At 41.6% G+C, this 22048-nt stretch overlaps 2 protein-coding genes across 2 annotated transcripts; one reads left to right on the top strand and one right to left on the bottom strand.

The window, feature by feature from the left end:
* slc26a5 (solute carrier family 26 member 5) lies at window positions 1-17446 on the top strand. Its single transcript, XM_071502917.1, has 18 exons — window positions 1-219; window positions 944-1255; window positions 3133-3272; window positions 3494-3604; window positions 6752-6933; window positions 7236-7400; window positions 7512-7747; window positions 8464-8611; window positions 9805-9918; window positions 10030-10107; window positions 10322-10417; window positions 11521-11627; window positions 11755-11824; window positions 11935-12027; window positions 13803-13904; window positions 14485-14691; window positions 14930-14984; window positions 16449-17446. The coding sequence occupies exons 2-18, from the start codon at window positions 1098-1100 to the stop codon at window positions 16595-16597; spliced, it is 2211 nt and encodes a 736-aa protein (XP_071359018.1). The 5' UTR covers window positions 1-219; window positions 944-1097; the 3' UTR covers window positions 16598-17446.
* Window positions 17405-21987, bottom strand: psmc2 (proteasome 26S subunit, ATPase 2). Its single transcript, XM_071502921.1, has 12 exons — window positions 21825-21987; window positions 21471-21508; window positions 21294-21375; window positions 21033-21132; window positions 20654-20785; window positions 20496-20568; window positions 20173-20268; window positions 19890-20054; window positions 19694-19781; window positions 18543-18745; window positions 18315-18411; window positions 17405-17687 (listed from the first exon to the last, which is right to left on the bottom strand). The coding sequence occupies exons 1-12, from the start codon at window positions 21892-21894 to the stop codon at window positions 17530-17532; spliced, it is 1302 nt and encodes a 433-aa protein (XP_071359022.1). The 5' UTR covers window positions 21895-21987; the 3' UTR covers window positions 17405-17529.
* Between the last annotated feature and the right edge of the window lie 61 nt (window positions 21988-22048).

Here is a 22048-nt window from a genome sequence, read left to right on the forward strand (position 1 = left end):
AACGCCCATCTTTTGCAGACCGGAAGGTGGAGGGAAATTTCACTATGGAGTGATTCATCCTTTCAGCGCATACTATCTGTGGCGCGTCGTAAACGGTTGCTGCGGTCCGCAGTCATTAAAGGTCATTCCCGCTGTTAAACTTCAACTGAGGAGGATAGTTTGTAAATTCATATTATCCCTCAGCGGGCAGCATCCTCACAGAGCTGCAGGAGCACGGAGGTAAGAGCCTGTACCATCCCTGTGCTAGCATAAATGCTTGAAACACACGTCCACTGTCACGGCGGGTGTAGTGTGGTCCGGGTTGCACACTGTTAAATACATTTAACCAGAACATTAGGGTTATATTTTTTTGTCTCACATTTTAAATTGACTTCTTAAGTCACTCTTGAATTTGACAGATATCGCGTTAGCGAGCTAACGAAAGTGAGAGAAAACGGGAAGAAGGTCGAGGCTCGCATGGGTTTGCGTCAGAGTTGATAAAAAGTGATGAGCAGGGGTCAACAAGTGCAGCTCTGAAAGGTACACACAGGTCGCCTGCTCCATTTTCTAACAGAGGAAAAAACTACAAATAAACACCAGAATATGTTTGGTACAATGCGTCTGCCTCAGTTTTGAGGATGAAAATTATAGCATGCTGGAGCAATAGCAGCATTATCATCTATATTGTCACTTAATTCCAAACCCAGAGGAAACTTGACGCCATATGAGTTTGTTAACCAACAATAGATGACGTATGACACCACCCCTGCTGTCGCATAGACTGGCCAAAGGCTAAACATTTACCTAATATCTAAGGTAGATAAATCCAATAACTCTCCTTTTATCAACACAAAAAAATAAACCAAACACAGAGTCCTGGTTGGTTGTCATCACTCCAGCTCTTGCTATCACGTACGTAGTGTTGCAATGATGACTATCTGGTCTTCTCTTACCCTCTGAGCAGAAAAAGAGGAAGTGCAGACAGATCAGCGTTGGAGCGGTTAAAGGAATGAAGATACACTGGTCAGAACAATGACAGAGACGTGAGAGTGGGGGAGATAACAACACTGGAGAGACACACACACTGACTCGACACATTCACCCATCCTGTCTCTGGTATGGAGCAAGAAGAAGTGGCAGCCAGGGAGGGTGCAGACTCACAGCTGATGTACAGGATCGAGCGTCCAGTCTATAATGAATCCATCATCCGGTCGCAGGTTCTCTCCCGCAAAGAGAAGTCCACCACCCTCCGAGAGAGGCTGGCACACCAGTTTCGGTAAGTTTGCACAGAGAAAGTACCTCTTGATTTGTCCCACTGAAGTTCTCCTTAGAAACATGTTGAAGCAGCTTAGGTAAATCCTGATCCAGATACATTCCTAAGTAGCTCAGTAAGTTGGATGCAGGAAAAAAAGCACAAATGTAGAATTCTGGGGGTTGAAGTTATGTTGATTAAAAAAAATGTATTTGTTGGTTGCAGTGTTTAGATTGTGAAGATTTATTTTGTTTAATGTGAGTGGGGATTTGATTACTTAAGACTGTTGGGGAGACAAAACAAGCAAATGGCAGACAGTGCTTTGGTGCCAGAGAAATTGTGAAAGACATTAACTGATAATGAAAACACAAGCCAGCAAGTTAATCTAGTCTGACCAGGTTTATGTAGCATAATCTAAGTGTCAGGTATACATTTGTATGCTGGGTGTTTTGAGAGCAGCAACTTATGATACTTTTCATTGAATCTCCTTTGTTATTATTATTATTATTATTATTATTATTATTATTAACACAAGGTGACTTATTACTATGTAACTTCATGTTTTGTCTGATTAACAATCCAAATGTATTTAATGAATAATGACATAAAACATTTTATAAAACTTTATGTGTTTGAGAAGTTATGAGAAGCAGGAAATGGATAATGTTTGACAGTTCTGCTTGATAACTGTCAGCTGGTTGGTGGCAGTTTACAGCACCACCACTGAAAGAAAAGGGGAAGTTTTCTTATTTTGAGAATAAAAAGCCCTTTTTATTCTCAAAATAAGATTTTTGAGCTCTTGTGATCACTCTTCCTCAGGCTTTTATGGGTGTTAGAAACACCGTTAAAAGGTTGTGCCTTGTGCTTAGATGTAAATGACAGTGACTGCTGAGGCTTAAGACCAGTTTTTCTGCTTTCATGTGGAGGTGTATCCTGTCACTTTTGGAGGGACAGAGTAGAGGAGGACTTTTTTAAAGTCACATTTCCCCTTCCTAATCCACAAAAAGACACAGGTTAGATAATATTTGTGGCAAACTACCTCTGAAGTTCTGTACAACTGTGTAACATCTTCTTTTAAGGAAACAGATGTTTCTCCTGCACTGCACAGCCACGTGCTAGCTGTTTCACACCTACTGTCTGAGTGGATATATTACGTAACATTTACATAGAAATGCAAAAATGCATTTTGTTTACACAAGGGAATAAAAGATTTCTTGTATATCCTCCAGCTGGCCCTTGGGGCCCTGAAACTCTGAGTGTAGTGTGTTGTTGTAGCTAAGACTAAAATGTGACCATGTTAATGCAAATGCAAGGATTAGAATGTAGAAAAATCTCTTACAATGTTCTGCCTGATTTAGCATTTAGCTGCTGCTCTCTGCCAGAGTGACTAACAATGAATGAGCAGTGTATCACCGGTTTGGATTTCTCTTTATGACCTTTAAATCAGTAAAGGGCAGTAAATGGTAAAAACAACATCCTGTGCTGATGTGATTGATCCATTTTATAGCTGTATTTCTCAAGTTTAATCCCTCAGGAAACATAACCCTCCCGTCTCACTCATGCTGATTGTTTTGTCTTTGGGAGGATGTTGGAATGTCGTGTCGGTGTTTACCCATAAAGATGTGCTAACTTTATGTGTATACAGGTGATTAGGAATCAGGTGAGTGAAGCAAAAATATTTCCCCTAAGTTAAAGGGAAAGGATGGTGTGTCGTATCAAATTTTTATCTTTCCAAGAGGGGCCCTTGCTGGGGCCCAGAACTACAGGTGAAAAGACATCAATGAACCAGATTGAAGGAAAAACTTTCTGTGGTTAAAAAGTATGATGGTGTGCAAAAAGCCTGATATATATATTTTTTTTTACAAACTGATGCAAAATGGCTCTTTTGTCTCATCTCATAGGTGTTCGTCACAGAGGGCCAAGGCAGCAGCTCTGAGCTTCCTGCCCATTCTGATATGGCTGCCATCCTATCCAGTCAAGCAGTACTTGTTTTCGGATGTGGTCTCAGGTCTCAGCACGGGGGTCGTGCAGCTCCCTCAAGGTCAGTTCCCTGCAGCTGCAGCAGCACCGCTGTGTGTCTGGAATGACATAAGGGTTCAACGTTGTGCGAAGGGCCAGCTGCCAACTCCTGAGGGGCTGCTATTGGCTTCACACTGCCTTTGTTTTGGTACAACTGTAGCTCTGAGGTTGTGATGCAATGTGACTGTTCAGTTTATTTCCACCTCTCTCTGTCTCTCTCTGTCTCTCTCTCCTGGCCCACAGGTCTAGCCTACGCCATGCTGGCTGCTGTGCCTCCAGTGTATGGTCTGTACGCCTCATTCTACCCCGTTCTGCTCTACACCTTCTTCGGCACGTCCAGACACATATCAGTAGGTGAGACATGACCTGAAAGGTTCTGGTGGAGGCTTTGTGTCTGGGCCATACACCTCCTCCTGCCAGCTGTGGTGGGTCCCACCAACTATGATTAGTGCAGATTCAGGAACTATAAACTCTGGTAGCATTCAGGACCCACTATCACACACTGGGCGAAACTACACAGTACATATGCCTGTCTCAGTCCTGGCTCATGTAGTTAATGGTTGCTAAATCATAATCAGACCATGGCTGTGTAGGTTGAGGCATTTAATGAATAGCCAGTGAGGGTTGTTTCTAGAACACAGCATTGAATCTTAGGACGACCCAACCTTTGTCACTTGCTCAACCTTTTCCAAACTCTTTCTTGGAAACGGGCTCCTGTAGATGTCTAACCCCATGTCATTCAGTTTTTTAAACATTAAAGTTATAATATGCAACTTTCCAGATTGAAATGTTTAAAACCAATTAGACCTATGTTATATATGATGCTGAGTTTTCCATCAATTAGCAGTAATGCTCTGTTTCATTGGTCGCCTGTCAATAATGTCACATCCTCTATTCTCATGTGTCAGTGTTGTTGTTTCCCGCCAGAAGCTGAAAATGGACTTTTATCCAGTTTTAAGTCATATTTTAAGATTCACTTTTCACACTTTGGTCGTTTTCGTCTACATTTTTTTAAGCAGATTTTAGTCATCGGCCGCCTGATTCTGAAGTCATGAGAGAAAAAAGCTGAGCAAATGTCAGAGAGTTCAGCTTCCAGCTGCTCTGAGACTTCCTGTGTCTGCTGAAGAGCGTCGGTGAATCACTGATTTTATTTTATTTTTTAAAATTTTTTTACCCTGCTTTATTCAGTGTTTTTACCGATTCTAATTCCTTGGTTCATTTAAGGAGACGAGGACAATTGTTTGGATAATTCAGCTGCTCTTAAAAACCTCCTTAACGTCTGGTTCAACACGTTGCGACATCACTGAATGTTGTCTTCTGTTTGTTTGAGAGGTTCTTATTGGCAGAAGTTCCAATTTACTGTACGTTTAAATCCACAATTGCTGTAGAAATGGCCAAACACAAACTTACCTTTCTCGTTTTCTTTGCCTTTATAATTCATTGTAACCCTGCATGTGTGTGTGGCCATGCAGTTACAGGACGCGCACACACAGATGTGTACTTGTGTGTTAGGAGTCACACGTGAGCATCTACTGTACATGCGTCTGCATGGCTGAGTTGTACTAATCACATACTGTACATACACGTGTGGGACTTTGAGTAAATAATTACATGTATGTGTGTCTCGATCTCCGTGACACTTGTCATCCCCATTGTGTGTGTGTGTGTGTGTGTGTGACTTGAGAACAGTAGGGCTCCCTGTCTCAAGATTCATGGGTTACACATTGATCCAGACATGAAAGTTGAAGCAGTCTTTGAAGCAGTCCGTGAAGTAGCATTTGCACGTTTCTGCTGAGATGTTATAACCATGTTCTCAGCTGACATGAGCAGTCGAGTTGTGAAACTGCTATCCCTCTCTCTGACACCTCAACCACGCGGCCACTTTCTCTCCTAGGTCGTCTCAAATGTCAGCTCTGACCTATGAGTTCATCTGACAAATCGGTGTAATCAACTAGACCTGCTGAGCCTTTTTTAAACAAAAGATCTGAACTGAACCGAACAATGAACACACAACAGGGAGCAGCCGGCTGCACTGTAAAACGGCCTCTTCACAAAGCTTCGTCTCATAGCAGGTTACTGTGGAAATGATCCCTTAACTTCTGGCAGAGGGTGCGAGGGAATAACTGGGCTCCTGTTCAAGTGCTGGGCAAGGTGGCCTTTTCACTCAAAGGGATACACACACACACACACACACACACACACACACACACAGACACACACACTCTTAAGAAGTCTTGATACTGTACAGGACCGAGCGTGGACTTAAGTAGGGCTAAGGTAAAATATGTACATGATTCAGACATAATGATGTTTAACCGAGGACGCTGGTGTTTGGTTTTCCTGCAGTGAAGGTCAACAATGATAAGAGACTGTGTGTCTGCGCGACTGATAAGACATGTGGCATAATGTTGCATAGATTATACAAGGTTTGACTGTACTTCATCCTAACAGGTTATTCTTACCCCTTAACTTCACAGACCCAAGTGCATGTCCATCCTCTCACAGTCCTGCTCATCTTAGCACAGATGCAGCTGATTTTGACTCCATGTTGTCTGTGTAATACTTTATATTCACGCTCTCGTGTTTTCATTTAAGTACAGAAGTTGTCAAAACTGAGTATATTGATGTATTTTACTACTGGGCGCTCAGCCAACCTCTTCCATCATATTACTAACTGGACTCCAGTTTTGCACATGATAAGCAGCACTACCTGCAGTAATATAAACCAGACTAATGCACTGCTCTCAGCCACGCCCCAAGCCCCGCCCACTTAGACCCATCATCCAACCGCGTAGGATTTGGTTTCTCTGAGTGTTTACCCGAAATCTGCTTTATTTTTATTCGATCGTTCAGAAAACAAGATCAGAGCTTCTCCGAGAGAAGCCTGAGAGAGGAGATGTAAAACTACACTGAGATGGTTTTTGGTTCTTAAAACCAGAAATATATCTTCTGATGGAGATCAACACTTCCAATAAAACACAGAAGTTAAAATGTGGGACCTTTTAAATAAAAAAAAACAAAACAAAAAAAAAACAAAAACTCAGAGACACCTGCTGCATTTTCTATTCCTCATTTCCCCAGTGATGTTCTAATCCAGTCCCCACGCTGTGAAGTGTCTTAATGTTGAGCCTGTGGCCCTTTTCACATGTCCACTGCCGACGGTCTCTGTCTCACACACGGGGATTAGCTCAATTAGTTCTGAAGATTAGAAGCTTTGTTGTGCTCTCTGCAGCTCAAGATGACCTGAGCAGCAGGATTATGAAACCTCTCAAACTTCTCATCCATATGGCTACTTTCTCTTCTTGAATAAGATACAAGTCATCTCAAGTGTCAGTTTAACCTATGAGTCCTTTTGACAAGTTACAAGAAACTAAACCCCCTCAACCTTTAGAAATGAAAAGAGAGGGAGTAACTGATCTGCTCAGAGGTCAGATACCTACATGAAATAACAAAGTCAAACAAAATCACAGAAGAAGTTTTGTTTGTGCATGTGACCTGCAGGCACCTTTGCAGTGATAAGTCTCATGATCGGGGGTGTTGCCGTGAGGGAAGCTCCAGATTCAATGTTTTACGTCCAGCCTGCAAACGGATCCAACATGTCCGTTGTCGTGGACGTGGAGGCTCGTGACGCCAGGAGGGTCCAGGTGGCCGTGGTGCTCACGACCCTGGTGGGAATCATCCAGGTTGGTGTCAAAGCAACCCACACACTGCTCAGTGAGCAGCTGAGAGCTGCTGTTGATCTGCCTTCAACCCCCACAGAGAGTCTGTTTATTTGGTGAGAACGTCACAGTAACGTGATACAGTTTGCTCAAATCTTCTCACACTCAAAAAACACTGTTTCCTCAAAGTAGCGGGACGACTGAGTCACTGTTGACGTGTCCACATCCTGATTTAATGTTTTTATTTGAAACAAAGCTATGTAGCTTGTCCTTTTCCACTTACCTCTCTCTTGTTGCTTTCTTCATTTCTCGTTCCCTCCTTTCAGATCGTGTTGGGTCTTCTCAGGTTTGGCTTTGTGGCAATCTACCTCACAGAGCCCCTGGTGCGAGGTTTCACCACAGCAGCATCTGTGCATGTCGTCGTCTCCCAGCTAAAGTACCTGCTGGGGGTGAAGACGCAGCGTTTTAGTGGACCCCTCTCTGCTATTTATGTGAGTTTAATGCCATCTGGAGGCTTTGTTGTTGTATGTTTGCCAAATCAAAAAAGAAGATCACTTTAATGTGTCAGAATTGATCAAACTGTCCTATTTCTGATACCCTAGAGCGTCAAGGAAGTGTTCAGTGACATCGCCAACACCAACGTCACCACTCTCATCCTGGGCCTTGTGTGTCTCGTCTTCCTGTACGGCATCAAAGACATCAATGAGCGCTTCAAAAAGAAACTGCCAATTCCCATTCCTGGAGAGATCGTTGTCGTCATCGTGTCAACCAGCATCTCGTACGGCCTGTCTTTGTCAGAAGATTACAAGGTGGATGTGGTGGGGAAGATACCGACAGGGTAGGTGGTTGGGTTCTCATTGTCAGAGGGGTTCCTGAGAGGTGTATTTCAGATGGGACCATGTACCATAGCCCTTGTGTTTCATATACACTGAACACAAATATAAATGCAGCACTTTTTCTACACACAGAGGGTTTTTCGTCTTTTAAATGTGTACTTTTATTTTGAAAAAAGACATTTATTAGGTACTTAACTGTGGATTTCTTATGCCCTTGGAAACAGATCTGCATTTTTGTGGGCGAGGGCCGTGGATCAGAACCCTAACTCTAGAAATCCATAGTTCAGTTTCTAATTAATGTGTTTTTTTCAAAATAAAAGTACACATTTTAAAGTGGCCTTTTATTGTGACCAGGTCAGGTCGCACCTGTGCAATCATCATGCTGTGTAATCAGCATCTTGATATACCACACCTGTCAGGTGGATGGATGATCTTGATAAAGGAAAAACGCTCACTAACACGGATTTAATCACATTCGTGAAGCAGATTTTTGTGTGCTTAGAAAAACTCTTAGATCTTTTATTTCAGCTCAGGAAAAATGGGAGCAAAGGCGCAAGTGTTGCGTTTATATTTTTGTTCAGTGTATCAGTTGTATTCATTTTGTAGTTTCGGACCCTTATTCTGTAGTTCTGTAAAAGGAATCCTTATAACACCGCATCTGAAAAACATTTGCACACAGGGATGGATGTACTACAAATGTTTTCTTCTGCGTTCTCAGGCTTCTCCCCCCTGCTGCCCCACAGTTCTCTCTGTTACCCAGTCTGGTCACAGACTCCTTCGCTGTAGCCATTGTAGGATTCTCAATGGGCATCTCACTGGCCAAGATCTTTGCCCTGAAGCACGGGTACAGTGTGGATGGCAACCAGGTGAGTGTAGACATCTGAGCGCTGCTGATAGGCTGCAGGTCCTGGCACAATGGACTCTATCATGGATCAATATTTGAACCGGGTTACACTCTGCCTTTTCCAGTAAGCTGATTTCCTAATCATGGAAAAGAGAAACTTGTTTTTTTTTAATCTTTAGTTGGGGTAGAGAATTAGAGAAACCTGATTTCCCCAGCTCAGAGTTGTTCTGGAAAAAGCTGATTTCTTGCCATGGGTATGGACACAGTGGCTAGCACATGTATCAACACATCCTTTTTATTTTATTTATTGATTTTTTTTTTTTTTTAGTATGTTTATTGATTTTTTTCAAAAGACGTAATAACATTGAAACAACACACATTAACAACAATAGCTATAAAAATAAAAGGAACAAGGCAGAAGATCTCAGCTCACAGACTCATTCACTCAGACACTTTCACACTCACACAGGTGAGAGACTCAGGATTTACACAAAGTCAGAATAATAAATGGCTAATAGACAGGTATCACTCAGGCCTATACTATCCCTCTGGTTAGAACAGCAGAGATATCTAAACCAATATATGGCATAGATACATATTCAAGTACGACCTTTCATGTTGTTTCCTTTGATATTTATCAGTAATAGAGGCATTTGATATCCCACGTTAAATGCATAGTGGGTCACATCCTTTTTATTTAAATTAATTCCAACCAAAATATGTTGCTGGTTAGTTACAGGTTGCTGCAGTACTAGATTCTCTCAGTAACCAGGTGTCTTGTTTTGTTTGGTTGGAGCTGCAGTGGAAACAGATGACCTTGTTTTTTTCAGTGTTTGGGTTGTTGACACTGTCCAAGTCACATAGTTTCACAATCAGGGCTAGGTGAAGTAAAACATTAAAAAGATACTGAACTTTCTGAATTCCCCCTAGGGATCCATCCATCCATCCATCCCAGTATTGATATGCTGTATGATACAGTGTCTGATGTGTTATGTAGAGTCACATGTTGAACTCTATAGCTGATGTGTGGAGATGAGGAGTCACTGTAACTTCAGCTGAGCATCATCTGCCTCCTTTTTCTCCACAAACTGTAGATTTTTGAGGTCATCGAGTATTTTTTCATTGCCTAACGAGCTGCAGGACCAGTTCACGTTTTCATTCCATTTAATTAGTTTGAATCTGTCAAGGCCTCTCTTTCACTCGCTCTGCTTTCAGGAGCTGATTGCCCTCGGTCTGTGTAACTTCATTAGCTCTTTCTTCCAAACCTTTGCCATCACTTGCTCCATGTCAAGAAGCCTGGTGCAAGAGAGCACGGGAGGAAAAACACAGGTGACACACACACACACACACACACTAACTGCTTTAAATTGGTGTTGTAAAACTGTAATTAGAATACGAGATAATGCTGACACAGTTATTACTTTGTGTGTGTGTGTTCAGATCGCAGGCCTGCTGGCGTCTCTCGTGGTGCTGGTGGTGGTGGTGGCCATTGGTTTTGTCTTTCAGCCCCTCCCTCAGGTGGGTAAAGCTGTGGAGCTCCCAGCCGTTACAGTTGGAGATGCAGACACTTACTTTCTTCTCTGATGAAACAGTGGTGACAGCTCCACTGATACAGAATTTAAGTGACAGAAACTAGTCAATGCTTCATGTTTCACCTCATGAAAATGAAAGACCGTCCATGTTTTCTAATGTGTTTCTGTATTGTTCTGTTATCGTCTGTTCTGTTTCTCAGACTGCGCTGGCTGCCATCATCATGGTTAACTTGTTGGGGATGTTCAAACAGTTCAGAGACATCCCTACTCTATGGAGGACCAGTAAGATCGAACTGGTGAGTGTGTCAAATCAAACCTAACATCAGAAATGTCACTGTGCAGCAGAGCTGTTCAGGCAGCAGCCTCTGAAAACCTGAAGATGCAAAATGAGCTGATCAGAGTCTTGATCTGTGCTTTTAGTTGACTGTGGTTCTGCAGTAGATGGATGTGGTTTAAACTACGTCTCGAAATAGTCTCGTTACCATGAGCAACACATGCTGCATCTTTAATCAGAACACAAAGTACTGACTTGACTGTCTGTTAATTTAAGTAGAGGACATTTTGGCCAAGTTACAGAAATGGCAGAACACAGGCCTCTTACTTCATGTTCAAAAACATAGGATGAAATGCTTTCTTTTCCTGTTGTCTGCCATCACTCTGTTGTTCTGAAGTGTTTTTGTAATGTACAGTATGAGAAACAGAGTTTGTTTGAGACACAAGAGAAATCTCAGAAGGAATCTTGACAGTAAAGAGAAATCTCATCTAATCCATGAAACTCCTTTTCATCGTGGAAAGAGAACCATGTGGAGTTCAACATGATGTGATTGTAGATTTTTAATTTTTGTTTCCCTTCTCCAGGCTGATATGCAAATTTTGCTTTAAAAAAAAAAATTTGACGGTTACAAATTTGCATGTTTAAGATCCTTAAAGGTCCCATATTTTACACCTTCCTGTGTTTAATTTAAGTGTTGATCTCCATCAGAAGATATATAAGTAACAACAGGTCAGTCAGCCAATCAGAAGAGAGGATCTGAGCCTCTCTTCTGATTGGCTGACTTTTTTTGAGTGACTGAGGCTTTGATACTTTCACAGTATTAATATAGAACCTAGACCTGCTTTATAATCAAAACACATGGACATCTACCTTTATACAATATGGGACCTTTAAAGTATCATTTTAAACATCAGTCAACTTTGTCAGGTTGAGTATGATTTCTTCCGACCATTACTGAAGGGAAATGAGACCTGATGAGCCTCTATCACATGCTATGTGATAGCATGTGCTGTGTGACAGTTTTTCACTGTCATAGGAGGAAAAAAGGACGTAGCTGTTTTTGTTTTTACCTGTTTTGTAAAACTTATGTTAGTTTATTTCTGTTTCTTCTGTTTTCTCTCTCAGACCATCTGGCTCGTAGCCTTTGTAGCGTCTGTGCTGCTGGGCCTGGATTACGGCCTCCTGGTGGCCATCACATTTGCCATCCTAACAGTCATCTACAGAACACAGAGGTACTGATCATGGGCAGCTGCTTGTTTTCAGCCTGGATGTGTTATTAACTTAATGTCACATATCATAGCATGTAAATACAGACTGAATATTTGGTTGAGGTCTCTGACCCCTCTCTTTGTCTTTCAGCCCCAAAAGTGCTGTCTTGGGCCATGTTCCAGGTACTGGGTTGTACTGTGACGTGGATGAATATGAAGAGGTGAATGTATGAAAAAAAACAACACTACAGTCTGAGCCCAGGATAAAAAACTTCCCACCCAGTCTGTTGTTCTTAGCTCTGAACACGTATGGTTTGTGTTTTGTTCCCAGGCTGCTGAATACGAGGGGATTAAGATTTTCCATTCCAACTCTTCAATCTACTTTGCCAACAGTGACCTTTATGTGAATGCCCTCAAGGAGAAGGTAATCCTATCCCGTGTGTGTGTGCGTGTGTGTGTTCAGTGTACTGTACAGGAGTTAGAAAAATGTTATCACATTTTTTATTATTATTATGATCCACATCGATTATCAGTGGACTTAAAGTGTTTTTCACCAGGTTTTGAAAGGTGAAATTATCTACAATTCACAAATGTTGTTACCATGTAAGCCATCATTACTGTTTCCCAGAGACATGTCATTATGTGGATTTGAAAACAATTTGGTGGCAGATTGACTGTTAAAGAACAACAGTCCTGTAATAAATCCTCCGTCATGCAAGTTATAATGTTCGTTTTTATTGAAACTTTTTTTAGAGGTGTTGTTTTTAACTTCATGGTCATTGTGGAGGCTGCAGTTTGTGGTGCTGTTGAACTGCATTGTACAGGCAGGTGTTTCTATTATTTTGTCCATTGCCTTTATGTTAATCAGGGTAGACTAAGTAACAGATAAATAACATTTCAACAGCACCACAAACTACATTCTCCAAAAATACCATACAGTTGACTCAACAACTCTTTAAAACAGTTTAAGGACTGTTGTATTAGACTGCATTAGTTTTAGTTAGATGCTCCTAATAAACTGCTAATTAATGTATTGGGGTATTTCATTAAATCTGTAAGTGTGCACACTGATGGTCTGAGTGCATTTAAATATAATAAATATGAATATATATATATAAAAAAATATATATATAATACCATTTTTTAAATATGGGTTTACATGATTTGCAGATCATTGTATTCTGTTTTTATTTACATTTTACACAGTGTCCCAACTTTTTTGGAAACAAGGTTGTATTTCAAGGAATAATTATACATTTTGGAAAATATGCTTATTTACCTTCTTGCTGAGAGTAAGATTATAATCATAACTTTAATTTTAAAACAGTTACAAAGTGCTGTACAGACTAAAAACAAAAAAGAAATGAAAGACACAGGGATGAGAGGCAAAGTGTCAAACAGCAAGGCAACTATAACAGGGAGAATAACAAATACGTATGTTAAACATCATAAAGCAGACAAAAGAAAATAAAACTAAAAGTAGAAACCAAAGATAAAAGCTTAGGAATTAAGAGCTGCTTTTAACAAGTTTGGTGTGAGTAGTGTTTTAAACTGGGGCAGCGACCGGCCAGTTAGATGAGGAAATCAGTACCGCTCACATATCTGCAGTGCAAATGATGGTGGTTTATAGTGACTGTGGTGATGGATCAGGTCGCTAATGATCTGGTGTAAAATTGACTCCTCTGGGTTTTCATATAGTCAGTGATGTCTGTCAGCTCTTGGCCTGGATAGGAAGAGAAGTAGCAATCAGTAATTGTCAAGCAGGACATTAGAATCAGCATAACCATGTTGCTTCCTTCCAGTCGCGGTGGATGTTGTCGTCTGTCTTCAGGTTATTTGATTTATGGTTCTGAGAATTTCACAGATGTGAAAATGTTTTCAGCAAACCACAACAAAGAGGAAACAGTGCCTGGATTTGGATATCGTCTTAACGAATGCACATTTGTATCAACTTCCTAAAACAAAGACAGAAATATTTGATGTATTTTGTCTGACTTGTTTCAAATTTGGAAGCGTACATTGTTGTTTTAGTTCATTTTAAAGTTGCCCTATTTTACACTCTGATGTTTTATTTGAAGTGTTGATATCCATAAGAAGATATTTTCATGATTTTAAGAACCAAAAAGACATGGACATCTACCTTTATACAATATGGGACCTTTAAAAGTTTTCTCTCCACTGTTGTTGATGTCTTCACAGACAGACGTAAACCCTGAACACATAGAAGCTGCTGAGAAAGCCAGAAGAAAACAGGAGAAGGCAAACAGCAACCACAGCTCTCCATCGAAGCTCTGTGTCAAGGTGAGAACTACCCTCCTGTCCTCTCTCCCTGGTTATATATGGTTACAGTGTATTTACACTGTCAGATGTGTTGACAGTGTAAATATAACATGCTGCATATTTGCATTCGTGTGTCTGTCTTGTAGGGGATTGTGTGAGTGAAAAAGCTGCCTCCCGGGCTGATGTACAGTAGCAGGGAGGTTTCAACAGACCATGTTTCTCAGGCCTCTGTTGCTCTGAAAGACAGTGATTGAATTTTGTGGATTCTGTGTGTAAGAAATTGTGATGAAAGATGGCAGTAAAATATACATAGCATTTCTTTCATCCAGCTCATGAACACCATTGTTTGTTTGTGGTAACAGTGAAGGGAAAAAAGACGTTGTGAGCCCAGTAGCTAGACAAACTGTATATTGGCAAAGCTTACACCCACTGAAAGCCCCTAAGGTAGAATTGGACATTTCTAACTGTGGCTCCCTCCCCCACAGTTTCACTGTGAAAAATGCACAAAACAATCTTTTATATATCACTTTGTTTTAGTCCAGGATACCTTCTGTCTTGTTGAAATCCCCTCACAAAAATCAGTTTCTTTGATTGGTTCCAGTACAAGAAGGAGGCAGTGACCCATGAGGTTGTGTCCTACAACCATGCGGCGGAGGAGCAGAGGAACGGCCGGTCGGAGGACACAGGCACCACGTTAGACTCAGAGCACTCTGTTTTCCTTAGACCTCCTTGCGCCATCCACTCCATCATCCTGGACTGGACGCCGGTCAACTTCATCGACTCTGTGGGAGCCAAAGCCATCAAACAGGTTCTTCCTTTTTCTGTTTTCAATGTCAGGAGTACCAAAACAACGTTTCTAATAATGAGGTGTTAGGACAATGTGTACAGCACATGAGGAGCAGGGAAGTGCTGGTGTTCAAATCTGTAGGTTTCCTTTCTCTGCTGCTACAGTTTCAGTTCAGCAAAGCCTCTAGGATGTCTTTTGTTGTAGCAGTCTGATGTGTAAACAGACCTTCATCTCAGTAAGTCTGTGTCTGTTTCAACAGGTCATTAAGGAATATGCAGCCGTGGATGTGCGGGTGGTGATAGCTGGCTGCAGCAGTAAGTAATCAGGATGAGTTTTGTCTGCATTTCTTCAGTGTATCAGTGGAGGCAGAGTAACTGCCACTGCAGTTTTATGACAAATTCACTGATGTGTTCTAATAGTTTTTGGAAACAATAGAGCTCAGCTGTTGTGTAATTGCCTGTTTTCATTGCACTGATTCGGTTGAAGCACTTTTAATTTTATCGCACTGCTCGTGCAATGACAATAAAGGCATTCTATTCTATTCTATTCTAATTCTATTCAGTAGCACAGAGGAATAAGACATATCAGGTATTGGTCTTTTATTGGGATTTGGGAGGATAAATATACAGTAGATAGAATAGCACTTTTAAAGGTCCCATGTTTTACACTTTTCCTGTGTCTGAAGTGTTGATCTCCATCAGAAGATATATTTGTGGTTTTAAGAACCAAAAACCATCTCAGTGTAGTTTTACATCTCCTCTCTCAGGCTTCTCTCTGGAGCTGTAGTAATAACAGGTCAGTGAGACGTTTTCTGAGTGATCCAATAAAAATGTAGCAGATTTCAGGTAAACACTCAGAGAAACCAAATCCCGCAAGGACGGATGCTGGGTCCAGGTGGGCGGGGCTTGGAGCATGGCTAAGGGTGGTGACTGCTTTGTTGTGACATCACAAAGTTCCAGAAGTCCTGACGGCTGGTTTTAAAGCTCAGTTTCTGAATACAGGCTGTGTGCATTTCTCTGTGGACTGAGGCTCTGATACTTTCACAGTATTAATATAGAACCTAGACCTGCTTTATAATCAAAAACACATGGACATCTACCTTTATACAACATGGGACCTTTAAAATACCTTGTTTACGCCCAGTTTAAACTGGTTATTATAATATGGAAGCATCTCACATCTTTTACTTTTGCTTCATCTCTGCATACACAAACTCAGAGGGTACACAACAATGGTTGTAATTTATTGACATAATAAAGTCAGGAAAGGTGTGGTACACCTAGCTAAAACCAATCCAGGTCTTAACCTTACTCTGTAAAGTGCCTTGAGATGCTGTAGATTATGATTTGGCACGAAATAAATAAAATGTATGCAGTATTTTGACTCTCAGGGTAGATTATATATTAGAAACACTGTATAACATTCATTTGAATCAGCACATCTCTTTCAGTAGAAACTGGACATAACCTTCATGAAGGAGGATTTATTGTATTCGACTGCATCAGTTTTAGCTGGTTGTTCCTAATAAACTGTCAGCTGAGTGTCAGTTCCTTGTGAGAGGCCCTCTGTTCTCCACAGCAGAGTTACACTGAGTAACAGGTTCACTATAATCTTATCAGGAGAGGAGTCATCTTTTTCATGGTTTTTGCTGTCGGGCTGTGACGTGGTTCCTTCATGGAAAATGATTCATGTACACAGCTTCTCCTAAATATTTTTGTATGAACCTACAGTTTCTTTGGTCTGACTGGTTTCTTCCCTACTCTGTTTTTATCTTAAAGGAAACCTACTGGCTGAGCTGGACACCTTACAGTTCTTCACCGGGGTCATGACAACAGACATGGTCTTCCCCACAGTCCATGAAGCCGTGCTGCACTGTCAACACTCAAAGTCCCACCCCGCAGCTGCTCCGGCCAATGAAACAACCTGATGAGAGATGACGCCTAACTGAGAACAAACCACAGACGCAGTCCTGACTTCGGCAGCGCAGACGCCACGTCCTGACTGCAGGAGTGATGACTGTGTTTCCTTGGATGTTACACAGAACTCTCACTGATATTTTACAGAGGTGCTTGTTTTGCGTCTCATGAAGCACTTCAGATTCTGACCACCTTGTGAAATTTAAAGTGCCCAAAGCAACGAGACAGACGCCACTTTGAGGCTTTTAGCCAATCAGAAATTCAGGATCAAGTCTCCAGCTGAGGATGCTTGAGCCTTATTCCTGTGCCTCCTCCCTCTCTCTCTGGGGGGGTGGTCTTAGAGTTGCACTTTTAACATGTTGTTATTATGTTGAAATTGTCACTACTCTGCTGGGAGAACTGAGATTTAAAGTGAGCTGCTCTCATCCAGGTGACACTGTAATGGGAGCGTCACCAAGACTCCAGTTTGTGGTAGAAACTGACCAGAAGCTGCCTCCTCATCCTCCTCCTCATCATCATCATCATCATCATGCTGGTACCTATAATTTATGGTTACTGAGAAGTTGTATACTCATAGTTATGTTTTCAGCTGTATTTCTGTTTAATTGTGTCTTTAAACCAGCAGTGTCATGTTTGTTGTTACAATATATTTGCACTTTAGTCTGAGTGCGACACTAACGTGACAGTCTGACAGTTGAGATTTTAGTGTAAAACTTGTTTTTATCATTTCTAAAAAAGCTTTAGTTGTTACTGTATAACACAGGATGCCTTTAAAGTTACCATGTGTGTGGTTCCTTTACAAAGCACTGAGACTTGAATCTGGAATAAACTTTATTTTTAAGTGAACAACGACAACAAAAGGAAAATATTCTGACTGATGTTTTAGCTTCTTTGATGGTGAAAAGCCTAATGAAAACTCTCTCACAAACACACACACACACACTCAGTTGTAGGTCATGTATCTGGGTGTGGCGCTGAACTTGGCGTAGGACTTGATGACCTTGTTAACAGCCTCCAGGAAGTCTTTCTCTGTGGCGATCTTCCTGCGGGCTCTGATGGCGAACATGCCTGCCTCTGTGCACACGCTGCGGATCTCAGCGCCTGGCAGGAAACACACAGCAGATTCTGCTTACACAGCCAACAGGAAGTTCAGTGGTTCATGTAGAAAAAAAACCCTCAAATTTAGGAGATTATAGGTTTTGGTTGAGATACAGACAGAGTGCAGAGCGATATCTGCCCAAGATCTTTGTCTTCACGTCTACACTTCAATACAACCACGCTGGTTAAACTGCATCTAGACAAGATGTTTATAGAGACTGATGTCTTTATCAGCAGCTGAGATCAAATCTGACTCGTCTTGTGAGAACTAAGAATCTCCAAAACATCAACTTTCATGTTAAAACAACCAGGTGTTTTATCTTTGATGAACAGTTCACTGGGTTTTAAAATAGTTTCTGTCTTAAGAATGAAATTTTTAATCTGTAATGATCACTAAATTTGGAGATACATGGTTTTCGATGGTGACAGAATGATGTTACAGTGCACCCTTGTGGTCATAACTCAGTGCTACACACTGAACAAGTCTAAAGACCTTGGAACGATGACTTCAGTACAGGAAGCAAGGGAAAACAAGTAAACTGGAGCTACGGAAGTAGAGCATAATAGAAGAGGAGGATGTGAGCGGGAAAATGACAGAGCACAGGCAGAGAGCTGCTGTGTCAGTCTTACCAGTGCTGTTGGGACAGAGGCGAGCTAGCAGCTCAAAGCGAATGTCTCTCTCCACGCTCATAGAGCGGGCATGGATCTTGAAGATGTGTGTGCGACCCTTAAACACAAAGTGAACAGAAGTCAGGTCGAGAGGTTCATCAAAGAAAAATGACTGTATTATTAAACAGCTGCGCTGATTTAATCCAGTGCAGTTTGGTGTTGTGGTTGATTTGTCAGAATGTAGCTCACCTCCAGGTCCGGCAGGCTGAACTCGATCTTCCTGTCCAGACGTCCGGGCCTCATCAGAGCCGGGTCCAGTGTGTCCGGTCTGTTGGTGGCCATCAGAACTTTGATGTTGCCACGAGGGTCGAAGCCGTCCAGTTGGTTGATGAGCTCCAGCATGGTCCTCTGGACCTCGTTGTCTCCTCCGGCACCGTCGTCAAAACGAGCACCTGTCAGTCAGAGACAGGACAAGAGTCTGCGTTAACATGGAGGATTGTATCTTACTTCAAATCTATTCTCACTGTAGTTATACAACTATATTCATTTTATTTCAGTCAATTCAGTTTGATTCTTCACACTGCTTTTAAAAAATAATCAGTATTTCATGACAGGACGAAAGACAAAAATTGTATGAACTATGATAGGCGTTTTTTTTTTAATGTAAGGTGGTAGTTTAACTATTTTAGTTAATATGACACCGTTCTATGGGATTTTTCAGGAATCCTGTGGATCAATGCATTCCAGCGTGACTTCTGTAATGGGAGTCAATTTCACTACTGATCATGTGACTGGGAAAAACAACAGGTCAGTCTTTATACATAGATATGCAGTTTTAATATGAATAAATACCATGTTCTTTATATGGAACATAATGCTACTCATTCTGTTGTCTTTGTTATTTTGTATCCTTTCTGCTCAGTTGGCTTAACGATGCATTACATGTCTACTGGTTGCATGTGAGGCATTTAGGGGACATCTGTTTAGGTTACAGTCTCTCCCTCTAAACTGCATCATTCTCACGCTGCAACATTCACGACAAGTAAATTCTCAACCTGTGGGAAACACTGTAAAAAACACCACTGCCAACAATGGAGTCACTAATGGGACGGGGGTCGTTCCTCTTGGATTGGGTGGGACACACATTTTTCTTTCTGTCATGGGTTTGGGACGGGACAGGACAGGAGTATTTTTGTGATGGGACAGGAATGAAAATCTACTCCTGTGTCACCTGCTAATTAGAATAATCAGTAATCCCTTTAAATATCTTGCTTTTCTTGAAGTGGTCCTCATGTGAGCACTGTTTTGGTCGTTTTTCAAAGGATTGTACAAGAAGCATCTGTTAAAGAGATGCACTATAAAAACTATTTAAAAGAGTGGCACATCAGGGCGAGTCTCACCTCCAATGGCATCAATTTCATCAAAGAAGATCAGACAGGCCTTCTTAGTCCGGGCCATCTCAAAGAGCTCACGCACCATCCTGGCTCCCTGCAAACAAAGACGGGAGAAATAGAAACATTCATCCGTTAGTCCACATTCTCAATTAAACAGCTGCTGCTCTTTGACTGTGAGCTCCTCTGGCCTCTGCAGTCTCACCTCTCCCACATACTTCTGCACCAGCTCGGAGCCGATGACTCTGATGAAGCAGGCGTCTGTCCTGTTGGCCACAGCACGGGCACACAGGGTCTTTCCTGTGCCAGGGGGCCCAAACAGCAGCACGCCTTTTGGAGGCTCAATACCCAGATTGACAAACCTCTCAGGCTGGAGAAGAGAGGAAAAAGACAAGTGATGATGACCAGGCAGGATGGAGGTGTGGGCAGTCTCCACCACGTGGCAGAGAAGGTGTTGACAGGTGTGAGGAGTATTTGTGAGCACTCACGTGCAGCAGGGGGGTCTCGACCACTTCTCTCAGCTTCTCGATCTGCTCCTTACATCCACCAACATCACTGTAGGTCACATCAGGCTTCTCCTCCACCTACAGTACAACATTTGGACAAAGAGTCATTACAAGAGCTGAAAAAGGTTTCCTGCACAAAATACTGCAGCCTCTTTTCATCTGGAAATTCATCCATCACATTCATCATAAATGTGCTAAAAAAATGAAAAACACTTTCCATATTTTCTTACTTCTGTCCAAAACTTTTATTGTGAAATCTAAAACTCAAACACTTATTTTTTATGAGTCCTCTAGTGGATTCATACCTGCATCATGGTGACAGTGGGGTCAATCTTTGGAGGCAGAGGAATATGGATCTGATACTTGTTTCTGTCAACACTGGAAGAGCAGAAGAGATTGTTTCACTCGTTAGTTAACGTAGATAAATAAATTTACATACTATAAAATAATAATTATGGCTCACCCGACTCTCATGCCCTCCTCAATGTCAGTTGGAGCCACCTGGTCGCTCAGGTCCACCACAAACTTGGCAAACTGTTTGACATTGATTATGTATTTTGGGTCCTCCGAGTCTGCGTTGATGATCTTTGTGCATCTGTGCAGGAAAAGAAAATCATAATGGTACATTGGAACATTTTCTTCTTGCGCAAATATCCAGTAGCTTCAGGGAGGCTATGTAAGGCCTGCTTTTTTTTTCATCACAGCCCATATCATATTAAAAATTGCACGAAAACAAAAATATCCAACAAATAGTGCCAAATTATCTTTTATTTTACTTTTATTATAAACATCAACTCAAACTTACTACAATCTGATTACAGCTATCACCAGGTTTTCTTTACCTTGCCACCTGCAGCGGCTGTTCACTCTGCAGCGTCTGTTTGTCAGCAGCCAGATCCCAGAGTGCTGGTGGGGCCAGGCCGGTGTCTGACTCCTTAATGCCTGACAAAGAAAAAACAACAGAGTGGACACTTCAAGCACAACACAGCATCCAGTCAGTGATTTCTCAGAAAATCTGAGAAAACAGCAACGTTATCCAGTCACCAAACAAACCATCAGAACTTTGACGTCATTAAAAGAGTTTTTAAGGCTCTAAGACCCACCTGTGAGCTCGTTGATCTTTTTGAGCAGCTGCTGGATGTCATCTTCCACTTGTTTGATTTGTCTCGAGTAGGTGCTTTGACCCTGGCGATAAACAGCAAGCAACAGTTTAGTGCAATTTATGTAAATATGGCCAACTTTACAGCTAAGGCAGGTAGATCGGAATTGGTTGTACTTACGTAAGTTTTCAGCAGCGCGATGTCTCCTTCATCCAAAGCTGTGATGAAGATGAAAACAACATCAATGATTTTGCACTCTGACATTGTCGCTAGGCCGCTAGCATTGTTGTCGAACTGAGCAGCGCAGTTTATTTCATACATGTTTACACAATTTATATTAGCGTTAACCCTTTTCACCAGAGACATCTAAAAAAGTTACCTTTGCTGAACGACAACAGTTATTTTAGCCAGTGGCAAATAGCAGTTTGTTTAACGAGCTGAGCTAACGCTAGCTTCTGAGCTAATGCCGACGTTCCTTTTCAGCAAAGAACATTTCATTGTTTTTAAGAATTTAATTGAATTTTTTCGATATACCTCTGATAGGTGCGTCATCCTTTTCCTCTTCCTTTGTCTTCCTTTGGTCGTCTCCCAAATAATCCGGCATATTTGATCTGAATAAATTGTTCCTCACAGAAAGACTGAGCTGCTCCGGCAGCTAAACTGAACAATTACACAGCAGCTTTGAGTTTCCGCCGCTGTGCGCTAGTCACCGGAAATTCAGGTCGGAACTTTATTGAGGATGTACCACCCATAAAAGA

Source organism: Trachinotus anak, unplaced genomic scaffold, assembly GCF_046630095.1.
Source record: "Trachinotus anak isolate AG129_WGS33_773 ecotype Australia unplaced genomic scaffold, CSIRO_AGI_Tana_v1 ptg000018l, whole genome shotgun sequence".
NCBI classification, from domain to species: Eukaryota; Metazoa; Chordata; class Actinopteri; order Carangiformes; family Carangidae; genus Trachinotus; species Trachinotus anak.

Bases quoted from the DNA above. Each gene is read 5' to 3' on its own strand.
- slc26a5 (XM_071502917.1), top strand. From the start codon at position 1,098: ATGGAGCAAGAAGAAGTGGCAGCCAGGGAGGGTGCAGACTCACAGCTG. The intron at 10,418-11,520 runs GTGAGTGTGTCA...TTTCTCTCTCAG, and splicing joins GGACCAGTAAGATCGAACTG to ACCATCTGGCTCGTAGCCTT. The intron at 11,825-11,934 runs GTGAATGTATGA...TTTTGTTCCCAG, and splicing joins ACGTGGATGAATATGAAGAG to GCTGCTGAATACGAGGGGAT.
- psmc2 (XM_071502921.1), bottom strand. From the start codon at position 21,894: ATGCCGGATTATTTGGGAGACGACCAAAGGAAGACAAAGGAAGAGGAA. The intron at 21,376-21,470 runs GTAAGTACAACC...GTTTATCGCCAG, and splicing joins TCGCGCTGCTGAAAACTTAC to GGTCAAAGCACCTACTCGAG. The intron at 20,786-21,032 runs GTAAAGAAAACC...TTTCCTGCACAG, and splicing joins CAGCCGCTGCAGGTGGCAAG to ATGCACAAAGATCATCAACG.